At 38.7% G+C, this 25,761-nt stretch overlaps 1 protein-coding gene across 6 annotated transcripts in view; it reads right to left on the reverse strand.

Moving 5' to 3' along the window:
- Window positions 1-25,632, reverse strand: part of LOC111875597 (calcium homeostasis endoplasmic reticulum protein) — a 44,312-nt gene extending 18,680 nt beyond the window's left edge. For 3 of the 6 annotated variants that reach the window (XR_002844753.2, XM_023871958.2, XM_023871957.2), the window contains exons 1-12: window positions 25,479-25,632; window positions 21,906-22,076; window positions 18,831-19,126; window positions 16,584-16,819; window positions 15,666-15,740; window positions 13,787-13,898; window positions 8,682-8,979; window positions 5,169-5,483; window positions 4,502-4,653; window positions 2,806-2,939; window positions 1,371-1,556; window positions 345-530 (exon numbers count right to left, since the gene is read on the reverse strand). Coding sequence is in view for 5 of the 6 variants with exons in the window: in XM_023871958.2 (XP_023727726.1) it covers window positions 345-530; window positions 1,371-1,556; window positions 2,806-2,939; window positions 4,502-4,653; window positions 5,169-5,483; window positions 8,682-8,979; window positions 13,787-13,898; window positions 15,666-15,740; window positions 16,584-16,819; window positions 18,831-19,126; window positions 21,906-22,076; window positions 25,479-25,503 (2,186 nt within the window). In the remaining variant the exon portion in view is untranslated. Of the gene's footprint in view, window positions 1-299; window positions 531-1,370; window positions 1,557-2,805; window positions 2,940-4,501; window positions 4,654-5,168; window positions 5,484-8,681; window positions 8,980-13,786; window positions 13,899-15,665; window positions 15,741-16,583; window positions 16,820-18,830; window positions 19,127-21,905; window positions 22,077-25,478 lie in introns of all 6 variants that reach the window. The other 3 variants (XM_023871960.2, XM_023871959.2, XM_023871956.2) reach the window with 3 other exon arrangements.
- Window positions 25,633-25,761: the final 129 nt, after the last annotated feature.

Genomic DNA, 25,761 nt, shown 5'->3' on the forward strand with positions numbered 1-25,761 from the left:
AATATCGGGTTTGACGTGTGCAACATAATCTACATACCAGACACATATCAACGATGTAGATGTTGATAATACGAAGAATGTGACATTGTGTTTTTAAATGTTAAGTTTTAGACTGGGTTCAGTGTGGCAGCAACGTTAAGAGTATACACCTGATGATGGCCGATAGAGGCCGAAACATGTAGTGTAGAAAGAACAAGATCAAAGACATATAAATATATATTGTTTGCACTTAGGACGGAGTTTGTATCATTTATCGTGTAGAGTGCAACAGGATGCTTAAATATAATAATGTTCTTTACCTTGAATGTGGCTTATATGATCGGTTTTGTCTTCTTGTAGGAGATCTTCTATTACTATTGTTGTTACTGTTATTATTACTGTTGTTACTAGCACTGCTATTATTGTTGTTGGAACTGTTTGTCCTGTTATTGTTATAATGTTTCAGAGCTGATGGTGGTGTTCTAGAGCGAGATCTTGATTTTGATTTAGACCGAGTCTTCGAATTGGAACGACTACGACTACGTGATTTGCTGAAACAAAATAAAACAAAACATGTGACAACTGCCTTGAAAACAAACGTGCCTGAACTCCTGAAAAAGATGCATAAACAAAACTTTAGGACATACAATTAAATTCAAATTTCATGTTTCAGTGAAAATTCAAGTCAGAGAATAGGTGAGCCAATTACAGCACACTCAAAATCATTGTACGTATGTAGTCAATCATACTAAACAGCAAATAAAATTAAATACTGAATATGAGCCCCTCTAACTTTGTATGTTTTAGATGCAAACAAACAATATCATAAAAGAACCATTACTTAATACATCGATTTCCTACTAGTTCATAAAAATGTGAAATAAACCTATAAAACTGTAAGTACATTCTAATTCAGCAATATGGGAAATATGAACACCCAAAAAGTTACAGAATAAGTACGGCTTGTAAAAAGAACTTCATTACAGTAACAAGAATCTTTGGCCTGTAAATTTCTTGTCTTCCATTTTATTTACCACTGATTAAAACATGTGGAAGCTTTTATGTAATAGTTTCACCAGTAAACAAGTAAAGTAAAGCAAAGGTTTCCCTGTAACAGAGCGTGGAGGCCCATAGGGCTGTAAGATGTTGAGGTTTACACATTTTCTAGATAATTGGTAAGGCTGTCAGCATTACACGCCAGCCGCCCTTTATCCCCAAGAATATTTCACGGATATTCTTGGTACTTACAACACAACCACTGCCATCATAATGTCATCATCAGAATAAACTTCAATATAAACTAGACCTTCAACTCCAGTTATTTGGAAATCTGTATTACTGAAAATTTTAAAAGAAGTTATATATCCTAGTACATAACAAAACTACGATACCTGCGATATCGCTTTTTAGGTGGTGAACGGCTTCTTGATCTAAAACGTATAATTGGTGATGGTGACTTGGAACGTTCTCTTATACCCTCGAGAATATCATCATCTTTTTTCTTCCTGGCAGCATTCTTTGCTCGGTAATATTCATAGAGTCCCAGCTTCTCCCAGCCTTCACTGTCAACAATCCGCCTGAGTAAGTCAGTGTACATGATGCGCAAAAGAAGTTCATCATTCATTACATTACTTGCTATTATGAAACCTTGCAGTTCACACTGACCTTATCTAAAAACAACACTACACAGCCTATAACTGATAAAGTTGTTACTGCCAGAAGAACTTTCATGCATTAGTTATATGACTCCCTTTTATTTTTACTTGTCTCAATAAAATGATTACTACCAATAACCAACCTGAAAATTGTATATTATTAAATAATTACTTTAATTTCACACTTTCATTCTCAGTATTTCACTTGTGGATGACCATCAAATATAAACTTTGGTAATATATCTAAAAATCTAAATATACCTCATGCAGAGGGACAACAGTCACATGTCAATGCAACAGTGAAGCGATAAAATTTGCCAATAAAAAAAAAAGTGGTTTTCTTCAATCACCCAACTCCCTTTATAAATTTATGACAATAAATCTTACACTAAACCCAAAATTCACAAACATTTCAGGGTAACAGAAGCAAAGCTCCTTAAGATGTATTTATGACTAATTTAACAAATTAAAAACTTCAAACAGTAGAGAATTCTGATGAATTTTCTCTGCTAATTTGTAACTGAATATTTTTCACTTAGAACCACTTATTTATATAAACAAATAACCATGTTTTTATTATTGAAACTCATTTTATGGAACTGTGAAACGAATATATAGAAAGTTCACTTAGTGTATCTTCATGATCAACTCTGCTGAATAAAAATTCTGAATATCAAGGTGCTCTAATAACAAACCTATAATGCCAAAATTTTGTATCATGTAATTTAAGCAGTGACCCACAATACATTTGCAAAATAATCAATTAAGAGTGCCGTCGTTAGTGTCATGGTAAAAATGAAGTCTGATATCTTATGACATTACTGTGTCCAAATACAGGATTCTATCTCATGAAGACTATGCTCATCCTTTACAGTAAACAATGTAACATTTTTAAATGTTATACACAATTTCTTGGCATTTTTTCATTAAATTATTTAGTTTATGTTTTGCACAGCACTGGAGTCCAATCATACCCATCTTTCATTCACATGCTTGTGATATTACTTGTAAAACACAGCTTAAATTTAAATAAGTAATGCATAAAACATGTCTTATGACAAAGGACATTATTCTGCTGCACATCTTTCCTTTTCTTTTCCCTTCAGAATACCAATAAATACCAAATGTGCAAGAAACATCCATCACATCACTTTGATAGAAATCGACCTACCTATCTCTGGGCCGGTCATGGCAGGGTGGAGCATAGAATGCCTCTACAGCTGCTAACAGTCTCTCACTGGGTGGGGCAGGAGGAGGAAGTCTGATATTATCTGGATCCAATGGCTTGTATTCCCCATCCTCCAGCTGTAACCACAATAATAATGCACAAACTCAAGGTCACCAAAAGTAATTAGGTAGATATTAAACTGGCATATTATATAGATAATCTGAATATATTTGAGATTTAAGATTACAGGAGCATTGAGCAATCTGCAAATATCAACACCAATATGTGTATGTAAAATACATTTTAACAAGGTTCTGGAAATAGACAAAACAAGACTGCAAGGATGCATCTTCACCTACACGCCAAATTTTTTGGTGAACTGGCAGCTGTTATTCTCTTCTAGTATACAAGAAAGGTGAAGTGAATATATTGGTGTGAATACACTGCACATACTTGACCTTGACTGTGTTACACCGGAAACAAAACCAAATGTTACTTGGTTACAAAGAAATCTGTCTGACAGGTGAAGCCAGTTTCGAGAGAACTGGCATTTTGTGCTTGGGAGCACAGTGCCTTTACTGTTATTTTCCTGAAGATACCACCTATACAGTTTTATTCACGGATACAGTATCAATACAATAGAGATTTCATCAAACTGTTAGAACCAATTTTGAGTAAATCACCCTTTCATTTTCTTCAGTTCATCCGGTAGGTCATTATTTGTGGAGCTTGAATTTTCAGATTCACTTGGCACTGTTTAGGATGGATAAATTCTTGAGTGCTGAGTATGAACGGAGGTAGGATAGTTCAGTCCACATAGTGGCTCGCTATGGGCAGGGCAGTTGCAGAATTGGGGTCTGATTCCTGGCATGGGCAAGAGATGTTTCTCTATTCCACAGGATTCAGACTGGCTCTGAGGCATATCATGTTTCCTATCTAAGGATACCAGGAGCTCTTTTCCCGGGGGTTAGGCAGCAAGGGCACAAAATTTATCGTTCACCTCCAGTTAGTGCCAAGGTTAATAATTTGTGGAGCTATACCTGCACTCCCCTTGCAGAATAAACTCTAAATCGTGCTGCTGGTCGAAGACATAATATTGGCTTCCAAAATAGAAGGCACTGTGAATATGTGGGAACTGGCAATTTAGATGTGTGGCATCAATTGAGGTTTGATGGTGGTTTTTCATCTCAATAAACAATCTGTGTATTAAAAACAAACATGTCTCATTGTAAGGACTTCAGATCCTGGCTAATAGAAGGCTGTAGCACAAACACATGAAGAACATCTAGCCCAGGTATCAAGAAGCTATATTCTGTGCACACTTACACCTTATATTTTTATATTTTAATAAATCTGTATTAACTTTCTGTACTTTCAGTATATTACAAACTGGGGTTTACAGCATATTCAGTGACATGGGTATTCAATAAAGTGTGGTATATACATTTGCATGATTTTATATGCATATACTTAGTAACTGTAAACAGCATTATAAAAGAAGTGACTTGCACAGATTCACATTCCACCAAGAACCAGTAATATCATACATACATCAGATTCAGTCAAAAATGACCATAGGCTATGGAATAAGCCAATGGATATATGCAGAAATTTCTATATTTCTCATGAATGGTAAGAAAAGAATTATGCACCCATAGCACAGCGCTTAGGCAAAGCAATAACTTTACTTTTAACTTACCTTAATGAGTGGTACCATGAGTCCTGCAGGAAGTTCAAAGTATGGAACACTAGGCATCAATTCATCCATTGAAACTTCAGGAGGTACCTGATTATTCACTGGGGGTAATGGAAATCCTGGAGGTGGCTTACTCAGATCAGGAAGTTCCAGACCTAAGAATTTAACAAGTTCATACATTTAAACCTGATTTAACAGCTTCAACTAAGATGACACATAGGTTATAAATATGATGATGAGACTTGTAGCCCTTAAAGCAATTTTTATCCCTTCTTTCTTTCTTCCTTAATTTTTGCCCCCCCCCCACTTGCTACTTAGTAAAAGAGCCAATATGATGAAGTTACTACTCTGTTGGCATAAGTGCAAAGGTCCTGCTATTTACATTTTGCTGTCTGTTTTAGTTTATTTCACGACATTTTCTCCATTTCATAGGTTAACATAGTGTCAAAGAGGTCAAATGGGATGAAGTGGAAAGGAGAAGGAAGGGAAGCAGCAGTTATAGCATATTTTAAGGTACTAGTACTGAGAAGAGCTATAAAAATCCTCCATCAGGAAGGCAGGCACCTGGACAAAGCACCAAACCCAGTTCTCCAGAATATAAAGTATGATACCTAAAGAGCCAATCATAAATAGTTCTGCTTAACAGCAGACTATGAATGGCAAATCTTACCTGGCGGAAATGCTGGAAGATATCCTGGGGGAGGTTGACTGAAATTAATGTCTGGAGGCCCATGACTTGGGGGTACTGGAGGTCCATGTTGAGGAGGTCCTGGTGGAGGACCATGTTGAGGAGGACCTGGTGGGGGACCATGTTGTGGTGGACATGATGGAGGTACATGCTGAGGAAGACCTACTTCATTCTGATGTGGTGGAGGTGGAGGAGGAGGCTGTTGTGTGGCTGAGAGCACTGCCAACGCTGGTGGTGGCTGCGGTTGCTGCTGTGATTGTTGTGGCTGAAGGTGAGCAGGGGGCAGACTCTGAGGTTCTAATGAACACAAAAATCAACAAGAGAAATGGTCAAATTTAGAGCTGTTCTGTATCTTCTTATGCTACTTATTTATCCCTAACAGCAGATACTGTTAAGTGATAAATTATAGGTAGCTTTATTATTCTCAATTAAGATGAATCACGGCCTATTTTGAGATCTAATCCAAACATTTGCCTGGAGAGAATGAAGAAATCCTCTAAAGATCTCAATCATGGTAGCCAGCCTATAAATTGCATTCCTTCATAATTTGGTGGGTCTTCTTCTCCCCCTTTACATTGTTAATCGACAACAAGCCTGCTTTCAAAACAATGAAAAGCATTTGGCAGGTGGGGGTCTGTGAATTCTTTATATATAATTAAAATGGTATAAATAAGTGATACCTGATAAGACATCTTAAAGCCTACATTTATGCTATTCTAAGGTAATAAATTTATCTTAAAATATCCACTATTTGTATTACATATATTTTGTCAATCACAAAATTTCTAATGTTGCAGATAAATGAACCTAACCTGTTTTTGTTTGATGAACCACTCGTGAAAATGAAGAAGAATCTGAGTTCATAAAACCTAAATGAAAGGGCACCTGACTGTTTCACCTGTAGTGGCTGTATTACATTACTGATTACTCTACATTCTCAAAAGTAAAATGTGTCCCCTAACAATTGACTACAGTGAGAACAAAACATTTCCTTCTGCACCTATTAGCATGAAATAATAAGAGCTCTCATTAAGACAGAAGAACTAACTTCATACAGCTAGTAGTTCTCAAGAAGCTGCCAGTTGTGTAGCATTTTATGGAATCCAAAGGTTCAATACAGTGTTCACAAGAGTCTACCACTGGTCCCTATCCTGAGAAAGATCGGTCTAGTCTATACCACACCATCCTATCTCTTGAAGATCCATTTTAATATTATTCACCCACCTACATCTTTTGTCTTCCTATTGGTGTTTCTCCTTCTGGCTTTCCCACCATAATCCTATCCTAGCTATCTTCATGCCATGATTTTTCCTTGCATTCTGGTGACCTGACAGGAACATATACTTAGTTTTCCCTGTTTACTTCTTACCCAACCTCCTTACTAGGGTCAATCAAAGAGTATGTTATCTCCCTGTATATTGATATGATCAGCATAGACCACCAGCTGTGTCCCATTTCATTTCAGTCCCATCTGGTTTTCCTGGACCTTCGTAATGGCATATTCTAAAGTAGAGTTGAAGAGGAGTGGTGACAAAGCATCTCGTCTTAGACCATTCTGGATTGGAAAATTATCAGACAAATGTTTACCCATACAGACTTTACTACACGTTTCATTTAAACACATTTTAATCAGTCTAATTAATTTCATGGGTACCCCCAACTCTATGAGAATACTGTACAATACTTCCCCCCTAACTGAATCACAGGCTTTCTTGAAGTCTATGAATAACTGATGTATTGTCTCATTGTACTCCCATTCTTTCTCCAGCATCTGAAGAATACAAGAAAAAATCTAACCAGTATTTGATCTGTTACATTGAAACCCACACCGATGATCCCAAATAATTTCATCTATATATGGGCTTAACACTGAGAGAAGGATATTGGATAAAATTTTGTATGAAGTTTATAGCAGTGATATTCCACAATAATTACTAGTTAGTTTTACCACCCTACTTGGAAATTGGTACAGTAATAGACTCCTTCCACTGATAAGGCAATTCTTCATTATACCTAACAGAATAAATCAGTTCATGGATCTCAAACTGTAATGTTTCTCCCCCTGCTTGAATCAGTTCAGCCGAAAATTGATCACTACCTGGTGATTTATACCACTTTAACTTTGCAACAGCAACTGCAAACTCAAAATGACTAGGGTCAGGTATTAATGGCGCAACTGTATGTAGATCACTACCTGGTGATTTATACCACTTTAACTTTGCAACAGCAACTGCAAACTCAAAATGACTAGGGTCAGGTATTAATGGCGCAACTGTATGTAGATCACTACCTGGTGATTTATACCACTTTAACTTTGCAACAGCAACTGCAAACTCAAAATGACTAGGGTCAGGTATTAATGGCGCAACTGTATGTATATCTATCTGCCTAACAACAATGACTCCATGTACATTCAATAACTGAGGAAAGTAGTTCTTCCACCTATTCAAAATGTTGTGGGAATGTGCAAGTATATCACCATTTTCATCCTTCACTAAGTTACTTCTAAGTTGGTAACCCCTCTTAAATTTATTCATTCCTCTATGCAGGTTTCTATTGTCCTTGTTCTTGCTGTTCATTGAAAGCTCATTAATTTTGTCTTCCAGATACTTCTCCTTTTTATTCAAGCAATGCTGCTAGATTCACGCCTTATGTTGTTCAGATTATCCACACTGTACTTCTAAGAGTCAGATTTCTGGATGTGGCAAAGTTTGCTACTCTAACTCCATTACCATTACTAATTTTGTGCAAACTCTCATTCAAAGTTTAAACATATGATTCCAGTTCCCCCACCTGGGAATAGTAACTCATGGCTTCAAGTGACTTGAGGACTGCAGCACTCATTAGTGGCAGTATGTCAAAACAGCACAAAAAAACCAACTTGGCTGCTGGAGTGTGTATGCCACACGGACACCTTCACGAGCAGTGTCAGTATACTTGGATATAGCCTGCATCTAGGTTTATTTAACCTTCATTTTTGAGTACTCCTTTACAGACACATAGGTTTGAAGCCATGTCCAAACTGTGGTACAAAACCACAAAAACAAGAAAAAGGAGTTCATAATTGTGCAGGGCCTGAGTAATGGCAAATATAATTTTAGAGGAAGAAACCTTTCATGCCACATACAGACATGGCAAATCAATTACAAAGATGGTTGGTGAATGTCAGGAAGCTATGGTACATGGTAAAATACCTGATGAAGGAAAAGAAAAGCAGAGTCATGTTGCATTAATTTCATGACATGGTGAACTTAAAGAGGAAATACCTACTCTAGCTCTCAAATGTCACATATCAAAATCTTCACAAACAAACAGAAAATATTACACTTGTTCTATTTCTTACACCGTTTCATGACATTTATAAAAACAGGAAGATGTTTAGTTTTGGCAAACACACAAGAAAAATCCGAAATTTTCTTGACAAAGGACCAAAGGATTAAATGACAAATGCAATTTCATATATACTACATGGTTTTGATGGCTCTTTGTTCTTACCTGGAGCAGGAGGATTCACAGCTACAGTGCCAACTGCCTGTTGCTGCTGTTGCTCTAATTGCTGTTTCTGCTGCTCCAATGTTTGAATCTGCTGCATTGCATGCTGGACAAATGCTTGATGCTGTGCCTGATACCCTTCATATGTCTGTTTTGTAGTTGTTGTAATGGGTGTGATCACAGCAGCATGCTGGGTAATGAGTGAAGCCTGATATTCTGACCATGACCGGGATGGATTCTTCAATTTCTCAACTACTGAAGCATCAAAATAGTTGTTTTTTGACTCCCACAAATTCAGTAACTGTAAGATGGAAGAAGGATATGCTAGACAAACTGGTGGATATCTAATTTTAGAATAACCATACAAGATTTATAACATTTCTGTGACCATGAGAAAACTCAGAATACAGGCTGGGGGGGGGGCCACAGAGGACTAGAATTACTTTCAATCACAGAAAATCCACATTGTTACAGATGGTATCTTAAACTGTTACTCCAACATCAAGTACAATTCCCCAGGCTATGTGATAAAAAGTTCAACAGACTGCAACTTCTTCAAAAGATGACTCATGTATATTTAGGATGTATCATTCAGCCATGTCTGGAGCAAAGTGTTTAGAATAACCTGCCATAAAAGAAGCCTCTATAGCAGAAGTATGTGTAGATCATCTACGATCAATTTCAAACTACCATGAACTCCATTATGTGGTATGTAGAGAAATACTCTTACAGAAACCCAACACAAAGTCAAAAAAACACATTTTTGCTCAAGTTTTGGCTTGGGAGTCTTTCCAGACAACATAAGATTTAGGGCACATATACTGTAATGGCATCTACATGAGGGTGGACAATAGATAATGCTCCTTGTGGTGGCTCAGACGATATGCACATTACAAATTTGTTCTTAATAGAAGAGAGCAGTTTCCTGGGATATGGCACTGTGTAGATATTGTGTAAACCGATGTTTCAGAGGAATGTATCGCCTTCATCTTCAGGGTAGAAGAAAAAAGGAAAAAATCCACAAGCGAAGAACCATTGTGAGGAGGTGCAAATAGACTATAGTCGAGAACAATCCCAGTTGTATAATAGCAGGAAGAGAAGGGAGAGAGGCTACATGTGAAATCAGTAGAGAGGAGAGGGGAAGGGTCTAGGGAAGCAGGCCAGAGCAGGTACAGAATATTGTGTCGGGGGAGAAAGGCAAGGCTAATGGGAGAGCATTAACCCTTAAGCTTCAGGGTTGCTATGAGAGTCAGGCATGGACTTGTGTGGCCTTGTGGATCTGGCGTCATGTCCTGTCAGTTTCTTGAGGGAACAGATGAGAGGCTTCCATGACTTGCTGAGACAAAAACCCCCCTCTCTGTTCATATTGTCGTGATAGAGTTCAATCTTAATAGCCTCCCTAATGATGCAATCCATATAATGGGTCTTGGTGGCGAGAATGGAGGTATTCTGAAGCTGAATGTGGGATCCCAAACTGATGCTGTGTTCAGCCACAGCGGACTTGTCTGGATGTTCGAGATAGATGTGCCACTGATGATCTTTCAACCTCATGTCCATGGAATGGCCTGTCTGCCCAATATAGACCTTGCTGCACTCACATGAGATACTGTATACCTGGTGTCCTTGAATGAACGAATGAATGAATGTATAAGGGGTGGACCTTCTCGGCCCTTGCACTGCGACCTACAGTGGTCTATTGTGCTTCCTCCTTTGATTATCCCTTCAGCAATCCTGCACTTCGAATTAAGCACAGGATTTTGTACATAGGGGCGTCAAAATAGTCACTTGGTTCCATAAAGTATTGACCCAATTGACATAATCTTAAATAAGCTAAGGCCTCACATTCACACAGGATATGTGTGGCTGTTCCATTTTCTTCTTGACACCTCTCAAAAGTGGGACTATCACTTAGTCCCAGTTTGAAGAGGTGTCCTTTAAGGTGAGTGTCTTGTTAAGTAGTCCCACCACCCATTAGTTCACCTGGTGTCCTTAGTCCCAGGCTATCTTTGACCGGCCGGAGGAAATTAGATAATTTATTTGGAGGCAGGCCCACTGATTTCATGTTGTGCCAGGAGAGCACTCTGCTGATTCAGTTGAATATAGCCCCGACATAGGGCTGGAAGGCGACTGAGCCCAGTTTATCAACTTTAATAACTTTATAAAAATGGTAAATATCTGCCAGTTGGAAGAGAATCCTCAATGCTTACATACTTAACAACCAGGAGTTTACTGTGCAAGTTATGCTAGCTCACAATTATATTAAAAAGGGAGCTTGTATAAGGAAACTACAGATTTGATGTGATAAATTTGGTACTAACAGTCATGTCAATAACAACCTTACATATTTTCCTAAGACAAATGACACAGTTTGAACAGAAAGACTTCTAAATTCAACCGAAGTTGTGATGTGGTCGACAAAACTGGAATTAAACATAGTAATTTTTTAATGTTTCCACACGAGTATAGAAAAACAATGCTCCACATAAAGAACTTGCCATAACGACAACACGTAACATAGCATTTATTAACTCTTTACCTCATATGTGGTAGCTCTTTCTCCTTCCAATGTCAGTGTTCTCCCATTTTCTCAACAGCAATGACATAAAAATACCATAAATCTAATATGGATCCAGGAAAGAAATAGTCACACTGCTGTAAAATATACTGTCACATAACAGAATGTGATTACAGATGGGGTTTGGACTGGTAATTGGATTTATTCAACTCTTGGAGATCTTAACCACAAGTAACAGCACTACTGCTAATTTACACACCCAGTAGTTCACTACAGAACATACTCAATTTCTCAGTCTGCTGTGTCTTCCCCAGTTTTCTGGTAATTCCCCTTCCTCTGGGTTCCCAAACTGTCCCTGTGCCTCAGCTACCAGCTTCTAACAGCAACAGCTTGCAAGGACTGAAACACAGCAGTCCTCTCACTAACTCACTCACCAATGAACTTTCTCCACTCCACTGTGCTAGCTATCTCAACTTGGTCAGTTGAGTAATACAGCCTCGGAGCAGACCTACTGAAAACACGGCTTCCAACAGTACTTCCACTTTTGCATGCAGGCCGCATCCTAGCAACAGCTCCAATACTGCTGAGTACTTATGCTGTTTCCCAGCAATGGCCGCTCTTATTTGTTTCACGGTTGTTGCCTAGCAATGGGTCTATATGTCACACTGCTCCCTCCTTACAGCTATTCATCTTGAATAGTCTATAGGTGTACCGCCATTTCTTCTTTTCCTGAGGGCTGTGCTTGTGACATCTGTGAGCGGTCTTGCCTTCTTTCCTTGTGGATCGGTTCTCATGGTGATTACTCTCCAACTGTTCCCTCCTCAAGGTCGCTCGTCCCAAGCAGCTCCCCGATAAAGTGTGAGCCAGTCCAGGTGTACCACCATCAACCTCAATCTAGGGTTCTTCTCTGGTAAATGTGAACAAAAGTTCCAAGAGTGGTCAATGCTCAATCTCTGACTCTTAAGCTGCTCTCTCCTTCCCTTTCGGAGGGGGGGGGGGACCCCTCCAAAATGTCCAGTCATTCATTTCCCAGAATCTGATGGAAACCCCGTCGACTCATTTCATGACCTCCAGTCTGAAAGTCTGACTGACAATCTTGTTCAATGCCCTCTTACTTCTCACATTAGCTACCCTTTTAGGCCTCGGCACCTTCCACTGCTGTTGCATTCTGGTTGCACCCTACATCTCTTTCCAAACATTCATCCTTTATGGGTTCTTCGTACAACACTGTCCCTGCCAGGTCCCCGAGGCCCATGACCCCCATGTGGTGCAGAAATGGCACAGCAGGTCAACCATCCTCCAGCAGCAACCAATTTCTGCTGAGACCTACCACTGCACTGTGTCCATTTCTTCGGCTGTTGACAGTATTCTACAGATGCCAGTCCCCATAAGGTGCACTGGTGTTCTAACAGTTTCCACCGTGGCATCTTGCTGATCCACCATGGCCTCCAATTTTTCTCAACTAGCCTCTAAATCCATGCTGTCCATTCTGTTCCACCTTTCTTTGCAGATAACCACCATGGCCTCCATTTCTTCCAGGCCAGCCTTAATCTTCTCTTGGTTTGTCTTCGCCTTTTCTAGATTGGTCTCCATCATTTCTTGGCAGGCCATCATCTCTTTTAGTCAGGCATTCATAAGGGCTCCCATTCTTTCGTGATGGATGTCCCTCTTGGCTATTATTTCTTCTTGAACGGCCTTTGTCATGGCTTGGTCGATATCCAGCCAGATGAGAGTACCTCAAAGGACCTGAAACTTCTCATTATTGGCCTCTAGGACCTCAAATTCTCATTACTGGCCTCTATCTTGGATTCCATCCTTCCTTGGTTGGTTTTCATTTATGCTTCCAGCCTTTCCTGATTGGCTTCTACCTTGGCCAGCAGGCATTCCATCATTTGAAATGATGATATAGCTACCTACTGCAGTCTTCAATCCAACAATTTGATCAATCCAATCTCACTTCTGACACCAGTTGTCATGAGAGAGAGTGTGATTACAGACAGGGTTTGGATTGATAATTGGATTTACTGAACCCTTAGAGGTCACAACTACAAGTAACTATATCACTACTGCTAATTCACACTCAGCAGTTCACTACAGCATGGACTAAGACTTCTCAGTCTGCTGTGTCTTCACCAGTTTTCTGGTAATGGCTTCTAATGGTGGATGTTCTTCTTTGGGTTCCCAAATTGACCCTGTGCCCCAGCTACCAGCTTCTAACAGAAACTCATAAGGACTGAAATTCAGCAGTTCACTAACTCACTCACCAAAAAACCTGCTCCACTCCACTGCACTATTCTGTACTAACTACCTCAACTTAGTCGGTCAATAGATTTACCCTTGGAGCAGACCAATACAAAACACAGCTTCCAACAGTATTTTCACGGTTGCATGTGGGCCACGAACTAGCAACAGCTCCAGTACTGTTGCATATTTATGATGCTGTTGCCTAAAAATGGCAATTCTCTCATTATTTTTTTCACAGCTCTTGCCTAGCTAGGGGTCTATATGCCAACATATCATTAACTCGGTGTTAAAATCACCATAATTCACAACAAACCTGATTCTCTAAAATAGTGTGCAAGCTATACAATACCTTATTGAGTTTGGTTTGCTGCTCATCTGTAATGCCAATAGAGGTATTGCAGAACATTGGGACCACAACTTCCTCCAGGGCCTTCTTCAGGTCCTCTGCATTCTTCCTTGCACTGTACATTTTTACACAACAATTACACTCTGACCTTGGCTGATTTAAATAATGAAATATTTAAGCGTTTAATAACACAAACAAAATATCTTCTCTGAGCTAAAAGCAAGTTCATTTAACATGGCTTTCTCAACTGCATAAGTTATATGGCGACAAAATAGAGGATGACTGGATGATGAACTCCAAATAATGTGGAAGGAATCAGTCACTGCCTTTTTGAGGTAGTATCCTAGGATTTGCTGCAAGGGACTAGTGGAAATCACCAAAAAAAAAATAATGGACAGCCAGCCTGTAGGATGATTTGAACCAGGATTTCCTAAACATTGTCACGATTTAGGAGAATTGATCATTCAACAGAAGTGTTTGATAAGTACTATTAAACTGTTAACTTTTCTGCCTCTACTGCTATGTGCTTCTTCTATGAGAGCAGAACATGTTCTTTTTTTCAAACTACCATCAGAATTCACAATACTTGAGTGCCAAATATAGACCAAAATTATTATTCTTTCCCTAAATTCAAGTTACATTTTCTGTATTCAGTTCTGGCATACATATTTAGATAATGGCAAATTAATGTTATTCCTTGATAGTTCTTATCTCCCTTTCCTCCATAAATTACAGAAGGGTATAAAACCCACAATCTCTCATTCTTGCAATGCATAATGTGACAATATGGGTTCTGGTTCAGTACAACAGTACTGTGGGACTGTGTGAAGAGAAATTCCTCCATACACCATATTATTTCTGATGAACAGGATAAATATTACAATTTTACTTCTGTTATTATTTACATTACTATGTTACATGCTGTTGAAAAATTACTAGAACAACTCAAACTAATTTAAAGAAAAGATGATTCAGATCATGAATTCATACAATATGAGTGAAATGTTCATAACTAGAAAGATCAAAGGGATGCTCTTCATTGTACTAATGCACAGTGGAATTCAGATACTTATTAAGGCAATGTGTTTAAATACATTCAAAATCACTGTAAGAAACTTTCTATGTGACTTTTCCCTCTCAAAGTTCCCCAAAACAGAAATTTCCAATATACGTACTTGGGGTTAAGCACTTGTTCTTGTAGTCTATGTCACCACTAGCAGACAGCATTTACAATACACATCAATCAATACAGAATAGTTTACACAACACATAAACATATAAGAAGTGTCACTGAAATATTGATTTGCAAGGTGTGGTGGAAGTTACGTTTGCAAATCTTGCTCCTGGGTTAAAATGATTGGAAGCATGGGATAGGCTGATGACTTACTCACCCGGGCATTAAAGAGGTCACATTCTAAACATGGTCATCAGATATTTTCATGAATAATAACACAAGAGTATTGGAAATAACTATTCTAAGGTGTTACCATCCACTATATCAATCACAAGATTTATGTTAAATATGCTCAGAACCCACTCAAATGTTCTTTTACACATCAAAATGCTATTTAAATCTGAATGTGGCAAAAGTAAATTTCTTTAATGATAAATGTGATTCCAGCTAATTTATTATTCAATAGAACCTGGTGCCTCCTTAGCATGTCTTTGTCTTTTATGTTAGTATATTTAGAAATGCAATTCATATCACCTTACTAGTCTCTCATAAATTTTAAAACTTAAAGAAGGTGTCCCAAAAATACGCATCATAACAAAGCAGTGCACCATGTTACATATAGCAAGTTAATAAAGTACATATATGAATCACATAATTCTTGAGAAAAAGCACACTGCTAACAAAATTCATGCCAGTTTCTGAACTCACCAGTGATGCAAAACATCATTGACCAAGTAGATTATATGCAGCTTCTGTGTAAAGGGTGCTCCAGGACTAATCACTCTAGAAAAGTAAATAGTTGTTGTGACAAGAGAAATGTTAACACACATTCATGCACATAAAGAAAACATTCAGTATGAAATCCTAAATGCTCCAGTAAAATCTATCTGTAATTAATAAAATACACTGATTTTAAATTAGGTATTTAAAATGAGATACAGTTTTTAAAATAACTCTGTTCCAATGCTTTCCAAACATTTTAACCATGGAAACTTCCTGTGATGAAAAATACTGACAGAATCCAAGAACCAAAATCTGCCAGTACACAGGGATATCCTGTACAGCAATAAGTTGTACAAAATTATGAACTGTCTATATACTTCTGTTAATTTATGTTGAAATACAGAACAATGCTCATTCAGGGTTTCCTTTTTTTCACTTTATACAAGAGCTAGTCTAACAGGCAACAAAGTATTATGCTGAACATTGAAAAATGAGAAGCATATATTAGAGATTCCTTTATTAGCAAAGCTCCTTTAATGTTCCACCTATGAATAGCAGTAGGGGGTATACTATGTGCTTGAAGAACACTTTTACACACCTCTTCTCCTTGATCTATCACATAAATAATACTTCATTAAGAGTACAGATTATGAAGCTCCTCATTATGCTCTTTTCTCCACCTTCCTTTTATAATCTCTCTCTTTAGTCCACACACTGTACTCAGCACCGTTCTCAAATATCACCATTCTATGTTCTTCCCCTAAGGCAGCATATCAAGCAAATCCTCTATATGTATCTCATTTCTGTATTCTTTTACTTTACACAATAGTTGTAAAGATAATTTGTGATCACTACTAACAGACATTCCTCCATTATAATTCACTTGGCATAAATGATGCTTACTTCTTGAGGAGATACTGTGCCAATACTTGATCTGCTTTCGGTGAAGATGAACGCTGCAAAATCCATCCTTTACCTGATGAAATAGAATCTTTGGTGCACGAATCTATAATTGGCTGTAGTACAGAATCTAACTCTGTAAAACTTATACCAGCCTCATCAGCAGCTTGCTGTAGGGCATCCTGTTGTGCTTTCCGCAGACTATCCTCTATCTGTCCTTGTTGCTGCTGCAATAGGACCTGCAATAGTAATGAAATGAAACAAATCAAGTGTCCCAGTATACTCTCAAAAACTGTACTTCTTTGAAATTTTATTTACTGCATACTAAATATGTAAAAATCACTCCAGCAGTTTGCACATTCACTGCCATAGAGATTTAAATGGGATCACATTCTGTATGTCAAACACAGAGAGTTTTCTTTTTAACAGTGCTGACCAGTTCATGGCTCCATGCTTCACAGAGAGTGGAGTGCCACCTGCTGCAAGGCACATATGAATTTTGCTGATGAATCAGCATGCCTGATGACCAATAATGTTTGGAATGAAGGGAAGTAATTAATTTGTGGACCACTTGACAATATTATGTTTCACAGAGAGCAGTGTGGTTCATGCATGGGAGTTTATGATCTATCAGCAGTAGGCAGCAGTTATCAGCTTCCATTAGCCATTTGTTTTCAGTTACAGATAGTGAGCAGTGTGGTACATCATGCTGCATATATTTTAGAGCAACGTGTATTTCTGTATGATACCTATGTGGAATACAGATCTACTAGAAATTGTCAGCAGACATTTAGGTGTAAATTTTGTGTTGACAGAGCTCCCTGCAGAGAAACAATTCACAATTTGGCGAATAAATTTGGAACAAGAGAACTCTTAATAGGCAAGAAACAAAAGCATAAGCACCAACTGCTTACTGAGGAGAAGTTAGATGCCACAAGGGCCACACTTGAACACACACCTAGAAATTCACTGAAACACCCAGCTCAAGAGACTGGAGCATTAAAGTCTAGTGCAAAAACTGCAATACAACTGCTGAAGTTTAGACCATATAAAACAACAGTAATACAAGCACACCTTGCAGCCGCACCATCTAACTGGCAGCATTCATTTTTGTATTTTGTTTCTACAGTCTGTCATCGAAGGGGAGATCGATTCACAACTGATATTTTATTCTGAAGAAGCACAGTTGCACTTGCAGAAATACATAAACATGCAAAAAAAATCACTACTTGCATTCATATAATCAACATCTAACCTATGAAGTCCTGCTCCATTCAGTGGAAGTTGGTGCCTGGTGTGCTGTAAGTGCAAGGAGTGGTAGACCTGCGTCTTTAAAAAAAACAATTTTGAAAGACATGAACGGGTCATTCTCGGGCAATTCTTTCCACAGTTAACAGAAGAAAGACTCTATACCTGGTATCAGCAAGACTCAACTACTGCCCACACTGCACATATACCTACACAGGTTTTGCCCAGTGTCTTTGGGAACAGAATTATCAGCTGTGGTAATAGGCCAGGATGTTCACCTTATCTTAATTCTTGAGATTTTTTTTCTCTGGGGTTGTTTTAATGACAAAGTATACAAAGTAACCCCAAAATGGAAGAACTAAAGGAAAATATTCATAGGAAAATGCAAGCGTTCATGCAGAAGGGCTTCAAAGGGTAAATCAGAACCTCTTCCACTGATGTGAGTAATGTCTATGTGCAGAGGGACAGCATTTTCAACACCTCCTGTGATCTGTGAACAAAGGTAAGAACTTCCCTTCATTCTGAAGATTATCGGCCATCTGGCATGCTGATTAATCAGCAGAATTCACATGTGTCTTGCAGCAAGCAACACATCGCCCGCCATGAAGCACAGAGCCATGGAACCAGCAAACAAAGTGAAAAGTCTCCCTGTACTGCCTTTATCCAAGGGAGTGTTAAAATTAAATTTATTTCCCATTTAATCAAATACAGACAAATTGTTAGAATATATCACTTGTTCACTGTCTTAACTAATCCACTGCATACATTTTGTATAAAATTACACTTTCCTGCAGCAAAATGCCATGGTTTTCACTGAAATAGCTATTAGGAACTGAAACTATAAACAGAAAAACTAATATCTCAATGAATATGTATAAACATGAAGTGATATTATTGAAAATTTTAACGAGCTCAACCATTCACATTTCTTGCTTGTGTCCAGTTGTGAATGCATAAAGTAATGCTGCTTTCAGAGGCTCAGATTTAACATTAATACCATACCGTATGCTGCGCTGCCAGGTTTTGTTCACTCTGCCGTATCTGTTCCTGAAGCTGGTTCTGCTGAGCTATGAGTGAATCTAAGGTGATATTTTGAGTTGCTGCCACCTGCTGCTGCTGCTGGGCAACAGCCAGCCACTGGGCTGCTGTAACAGCAGCTGCAGCCAGCGTCAGAGGAGCTGAAGCACCGGTAGCTGCTGACACTACAGTGTTACCCATCATCATTGGAGGCATTGCTGCTGTTAATGCTGCACCCGCTGAGGCCATTCCACTGTCACGGGCTGCCTTCTGTTTCAAAACTGGTATGACACAATACAATCCAGTTATTCTTGTTCAAGATATACTGGATTCTGAATTATGGTTTTCCTGCATTTATGGTTAATTTTCTGTTCTTGCAGCTGTATGTTCACACAAATGTTACACTGATCCTGTGCCTAAGCACCATATGGCACAGGTGTATACATAAGATGAAATATAAAGTTCCAACACATTCTAAACCTCAGTAACAGATGGTCAAAGGTCACCATCACAGTCAGGTCACTGTATTCTCAAGAAAAGTTTTCCCAGTGCCCACTGCATAGGAGAAAGTCTGTCTCGACATAATTATAAAGACAAAAATATGTTCCTGCCTGGAATCACACTCCAGCCATCCAGCTCACAGCCTGTCATATAGATCCACACATACAATGCATTATTTTCTCTTATTTATTTTTTCCCAATTAGTGCCTTAGTCCAGCATTTTCTTAAAAATTAATGTGTGTCATTTGTGCTGTTGGCTACAGCTGTGAGGTGTGTTATTGAGTTAACAACTGTGTGAGATGGTGATCATGTTCAGTCAGGATCCGATACCTGATACCTGTTAGAGGATGACACTACATAAATGTGTGCTCAAGGGGCATACAAATGTCATCATATTATTAAAAACTCTTTTCCCTTAAGCTATATCCTTAATAATGTACCTATTTTATATCATTCCTATTTAATACTTTTCTTGATTTCAAGTAAAGTATTTTTTTTACTGCTAGTGGGGTGGGACTAAGTCCCTTGTACTGTGGCCACTTCTGGCCTATTCTACCAGCCCCAGATGAGAGGTGAGAGTGATTGTGGAGCAATTGGTGGAATGAAGATTGGCAGGGGAAACCGAAGTACTCAAAGAAAACCTGCCCCAGCGCCACTTTGTCCACCACAAATCCCATTTGACCAGACCCAGGATCGAACCTGGGCCGCCACGGTGGGAAGCCAGCGCTATGGTGGGGCCTCAGGTAAAGTAACTTATACTCTTGACAAATGTTATACAAGGATCCTGTGCACCAGAAAGTAGTACCAACAGGGGAGAGATCCACAAGATCCATTTATTTATCTGCAGTTTATTTAATGATGGCGTCAGTTCCTCAGACTAGAGTACTGAATGACTACAGTGAATAACAAAGTGAAAAGGATGTGGAAGACAACAGTCATAGCCCAGTTTAAGGTACTATCTCAGCATTTGTCTGCACAGGCTGCAAAAATATTGCCCCCCCCCAAAAAGAATCAAGTCGTGATAATATCACAGAAAAGATTGGAACCAGGCACCTCTCAAATACAAGCTAGAAGCATTACTGCTTCAGCCAACATGCTAGACTCCATGATTTGAGTTTGCATCCAACAACTGAGGGGAAAACAGCAGAAAATAATATGATTGCTTTAGGAGTATGAATCAAAACTGGACTGCAACAAGAACACAACCGCAAATATTCCAGGTTAATAATTTGTGGAGCTATGATTATAAGGGCATGCTTGAGCAAGGACTGATGTTAAAAGAAGCAACATTCATTGTTAACTGAACAGTTCAAACATTATCCTTTGCAGTTTTTTTTGGGGGGGGGGCACTAAATAGAACCAGGTGAAATCCAGTATATTGTAATGTGATAGCTAAAAGCCGAAACAGAGGAATGAGAAGAGACAGCTGTTGCTAGGCAATGGTGTGGTAAACACGTTTCTGCAGCAAAAATAACAAGCAACAACAGAGGTACCGTGGGAAGCAATGATTTCTGTTTAGTCCTTGCTAACGCTACATAGCCATGACCAACAGCCAGGAGTCTGTCTTCTGTCTGGTGGATGGCATCTGAAGGCTCCCAGACAGAATATGGTCACAGGTCTCATGGGACTCGCAACCAAGAATCACAGTGCTGGTGATGATCAGGCAGTCAGTACTGTTAGTTACTCGGAACTCTAGCCATGGTAGAGGGGTCATACCATCTCTCGCAGGGCTGGGGGACCAGTCTTATCTGCTTACGTCAACGTGGGTACTACCAGTTTGGAATGTAGCGTCTTGGAGTGTGGTCAGGTGTATAGTACATGGTGTTGCTTGTTAGTTGGTACCAGCCACAGCGATTGTATTACGTGGTGTTCATGTCACTATCATGGCACACCGACAATCACACGGAACTGTACTGATTCTGCGGTATCTACTCCTGGTCTCCATAGGCAATGTCTTCCGCTTGGGGAGTAGCGCTGAACATCACCAGAGCAAGCGTATAGCTTCGTGTGTTCCACAACAGTGTTTTACCTTTCCGTGCAGCTAAAGTTACGAGGCAGTAACTATAGTCAGTATACATGATTCCCAGAGTTGTGAGATGGTCAAATATGGCCATGAAGGGCCCCATGACTCATAACAAAGAATGACTGTGCTGGCAAGGACCAGCAGCAATTTACTTGAACCCAAATCTTCTCCAGTTCAGTCTTGAGTTCCACTGCTAGCAGTCGCTACCTAGCAACAACTAGTGAACAAATAAAAGACTGTGTGTGCGCTGTAGTTATAGTGATATATATTGTGTGTAACTCAGCAAGACCCTTAGAGTTAAGAGTCATAAGCGTCCAATAAATCCAATTATCAACCCACACATTGTGTCTAGTCGCTAACTTCTGACAATATTAATACAGGCAATAACTTCTACTCAGGATCTCTTAAACAACAAAACACACACGGTACAATTATAATTCAATATCATTTTCATCGTCCCAAAATTTCCAACCCATTTTCAAACAAGTACTGACTTTAAAATACAGGCATAATAAAAATGTATTAATTATACTTACTTGCTTGTTCAGTTGTAACTTTGTACTGATAATAATTGAAGTGTTCACCACCAAAGAGGAAACCAAATTTTGGATTGCCCTTTTGTTTATTTTTTGTCATCTGCTCGAATTCAGGTCCATTACGAGCAACAAACTGGGCCAACTTGTCAATAATGTTACGTAGTTCCACTTCTGTAACAAGAAATCCAAGTGCTGTGTTTTGGCTTATTTATGGGTATTGCATCAACTACAAAGGTTAAATAATGCAGAATGAGGTATGAGAGGATAATTATGAATGATTATATTTCACGTCACTGTTATGGCATATACAGGATGATTCACGAAGTTTTACCCCCACTTAGGGAGGGCATTCCTGAGGTAATTTAGAACAAAAAATGTTAATATACTAATGGTATCCAACTCATAATTAAAGAGATACAGTAATTTGAAAACTGGCGAAAAATCTTTTTTTCTTCAAATTTCAGTCAAAACAAATTAGAAATACAATACAAACACTTTTTAAATCGTTAATGTTTTAGGAAAGAAACATTCTAAAACCAATTTTTTTTTTCAATTTCTTAATTTTGCTTTGTGCAACATTTTTCGTCGATTTTGTGTTACAAAATTACATTATTTTCAGCATCCCATTCTGTAAACATACCAATGGTTGCATATCACACCCTTCTATCAATCTGTTTCCTTTAAACTGTAGTGCTTTAGAAGACGACTGGAATTACATAACATTTTTGAAAATGTCTCCCTGCACTTCAACACAATGTGTCGCACGCATATGAACCACTCTGCCTATCTACCCACATGCAACATTCAAACCGGTCTACCTTATCTGCTGACATAGCTGACTGGAACGTATGGTCGCCCACGCTGAAGCATAGCGCTGCATTCACAATGATGTGTTTCGAAAATCTATTGTTACTCCGTAACTATTGAAAATCGACCACAAGTTTATAAGGAAATTTTGCAGGAAATAACCCCAGGAATATGTACCATAAGCCGGGGTAAAACTTTGTGAATCACCCTGTATGTGGAGGAAGTGACACCAACCAAATAAAACCAGTCAAAATAGCTGGTATCCCAGCCAGTATTCAAACCTTGCACAACCTGACTATGAAAGAATATTTAACATTATATTGTAAATTCACTATATAGCTCAACAAATACACCATTTGCTTGAACCACACATCCTCCTAAAAATGAAACAATCAGGTTTACGCATTTCTGCATTCATGTTACAATTTTGATCTTCTGGGCTGTGAGACCATGTAGGGTATACTAATATTTCATAGGAACCTGCAGCCTCCATTTCTGGCTTGAATGAGGTCTACAATGTTGACACATCATATAGGAAGGGTGGCATGGGTCAAGCCAAGGAGCACAAGACAACTGGCCAATCAGAGGCAAGGGATGGAGAGAGAACAGAGAATTCCATCTGCCAATGGGAATGGGGAACAGGACAGGCTGATTGAGAGAATAAAGGGTAATTAGTGTACTTCAAAGATCAAGATAATTTCTAGGATATAACATTGTGTAGCCTGGTGAAAGTCAACTCTGCCATTTGCCTTCTTCATGCTGGTTTCTTGTTCGGTTACTCTTCACCCTGAGGATGGAGGAAACATTTTCCTCTGAACCATCGGGTGACTTTCACCAGAGTACACATCATTATATCCCAGATGACAGAACTCTTCGCATTCATTGCTGTGAGAACTTCAAATCCAACATGAATAATTTATGTTAAAACATATTGAAATAACAACTGCTTTAACATTTAATTACACCACTCCTTTAATGCAGGCATTATATTCCAGAGAATAGCAGTTTTCAAAATGTAAAGTACAATTAGACAAACTGTAACACAGTACACATGCACAAGATAACTGCACAAAACCACTTTTCAAGCATTATTAACCATTCTTCATTTTCAGTCTTCTCTTTGTTCTGCAGCATAAATTTCATCACTTATGTTACACAGCCTCTGTGGTCTAGTGGTCAGAGTTCCTGGCTACAGATCCAGAGGTCTGGGTTCGATTCCCGGCACTACCAGATTTTCTGAGTAGTAGTATGTCTGGAACAGGGTTCACTCAGCCTCGTGAGGATAACTGAGGAGTTATTTCATGGAAATAGCAGCTCCAGTCTAGAAAACCGAATTTACGGCCATGGGGATTCACTGCACTGACAACGCGACACCCTCTATCTGCTAAAGTTGGCACTAACTTCGCCGACAAGCAGTGGTCGCTCGGTCGGTATAGCTTGCTTGCGGACTAAAACCGAGGAGTTTTTTTTTTTGTTCTTGTTTGTTGCAGGTACACATCATTCATCTGCATATGATACTAAAGTGTTGCAATACGGAAGCTGACTTATAACATAAAGTATTCAACTATTTTATATAGAATTGTCATTGACAGCTTACATTTATCGCTCTGCCAGTCCAGGATATGGCACATGTTCACTGAATCAACTTTTTTCATGCATAACCAGACCGACAGCACAATCAACAAGTGTACAGACCAATAAAGCATACACAAAATCCAACCAGACTACAGCAGATACCAAAATTGGTCCCTCTTGTTACATATGCATTCCTTGCACCTCCATGAAAAGTTTGCATTCACAAGGTGAAATTCCTTTTTGGAAACAGAGCAAACTTAATACCTGAAACAAGGAACTTTCAACTCTGTCTTCTCTGCGTAGACTCTTAAATGATCTTTATGGGTAATGTTGAAGTCAAGCACTAAATTCATAAATCTTCTCTTCAGTAATCACTCATCATTTTGATTAAATTCATTTCTTTTTTTCGAATAATGCCCCTGTCTGAATTTATTTTGATGGAAATAGTTTTTTATTTAGAACTGTAATATCCTCAAATTTATGCCAGAATCTCTTCCTTACATTTCACATGGGTATGTATATGAACACTAATTTCAGTCTGCAACTCTCACATAGCATTGACACAAGAAGTAACACGGCTGATCGAATGTTTAATACAGTAACAGAAGCTTGGGATTATACTTGTAGTTGACAGCCTAACACATATGCCCAATTAATGGTAACGTTCAAAGATATCTTGGAGCGATATTGGAAACACACTGCAAGTTTTATAGGATACTGGCCTGTTGACTACACCACAGGTTCGAATGATATGACTGGAGTTGTTTGTGCCCCTACCGCCAAGAGAGGCTTTCTGGCGACCTCTCCGTATGACACACATGTAATTTGCATTATTTCTCCACTTACCAATGATAATAATATAAGGTTGTACTTCATAATATAAGTTCATTTGTCACAAGTATCAAAGGCATACAAAACAGGATTACTTTTAGATATAAAATATGCAAGTCTCCCTGGGGTATGTTGATATACTAAATATTACAAGTGCCCTAACACATTAGCAATGAAAACTTTTTACAAATCTGGTTTCAATACGTTCTAGTACACCATACTAAATACAAATGCCATAATATTTTCTCTTACTAATAAAGCTTATATTTTAAAAGTACATTTGCTACATAAAGCACGTACATACAATTACAATATGCAACACATAATGCAGTCTTCTCGCAACACAAATAACATTATTACCTTGAGGCGGTTTAGGAAGGTCCATTGTAATAAAAAGCCTTCAAAACGTTTTGGGTATGAATGTCTTAGAAGAAATAAAATACATAGATGTAATCAAAGGTAAGAGTCCGTAACTACACTTCCAACAACATACACACCGGCAGCCATTAACGCGTTTCACCAGCAACTGTTCAGCGCCTGGCTGGAGACTTAATTTCCGTGACGTCACAAAATCGTAAATGCTGCCATCTATCACCTCTGATAGTAGATTGTAAAATTATGACCATCGCCATTTCCATGAGCT

This window comes from Cryptotermes secundus, unplaced genomic scaffold (genome assembly GCF_002891405.2).
Source record: "Cryptotermes secundus unplaced genomic scaffold, Csec_1.0 scaffold50, whole genome shotgun sequence".
Lineage (NCBI taxonomy): Eukaryota > Metazoa > Arthropoda > Insecta > Blattodea > Kalotermitidae > Cryptotermes > Cryptotermes secundus.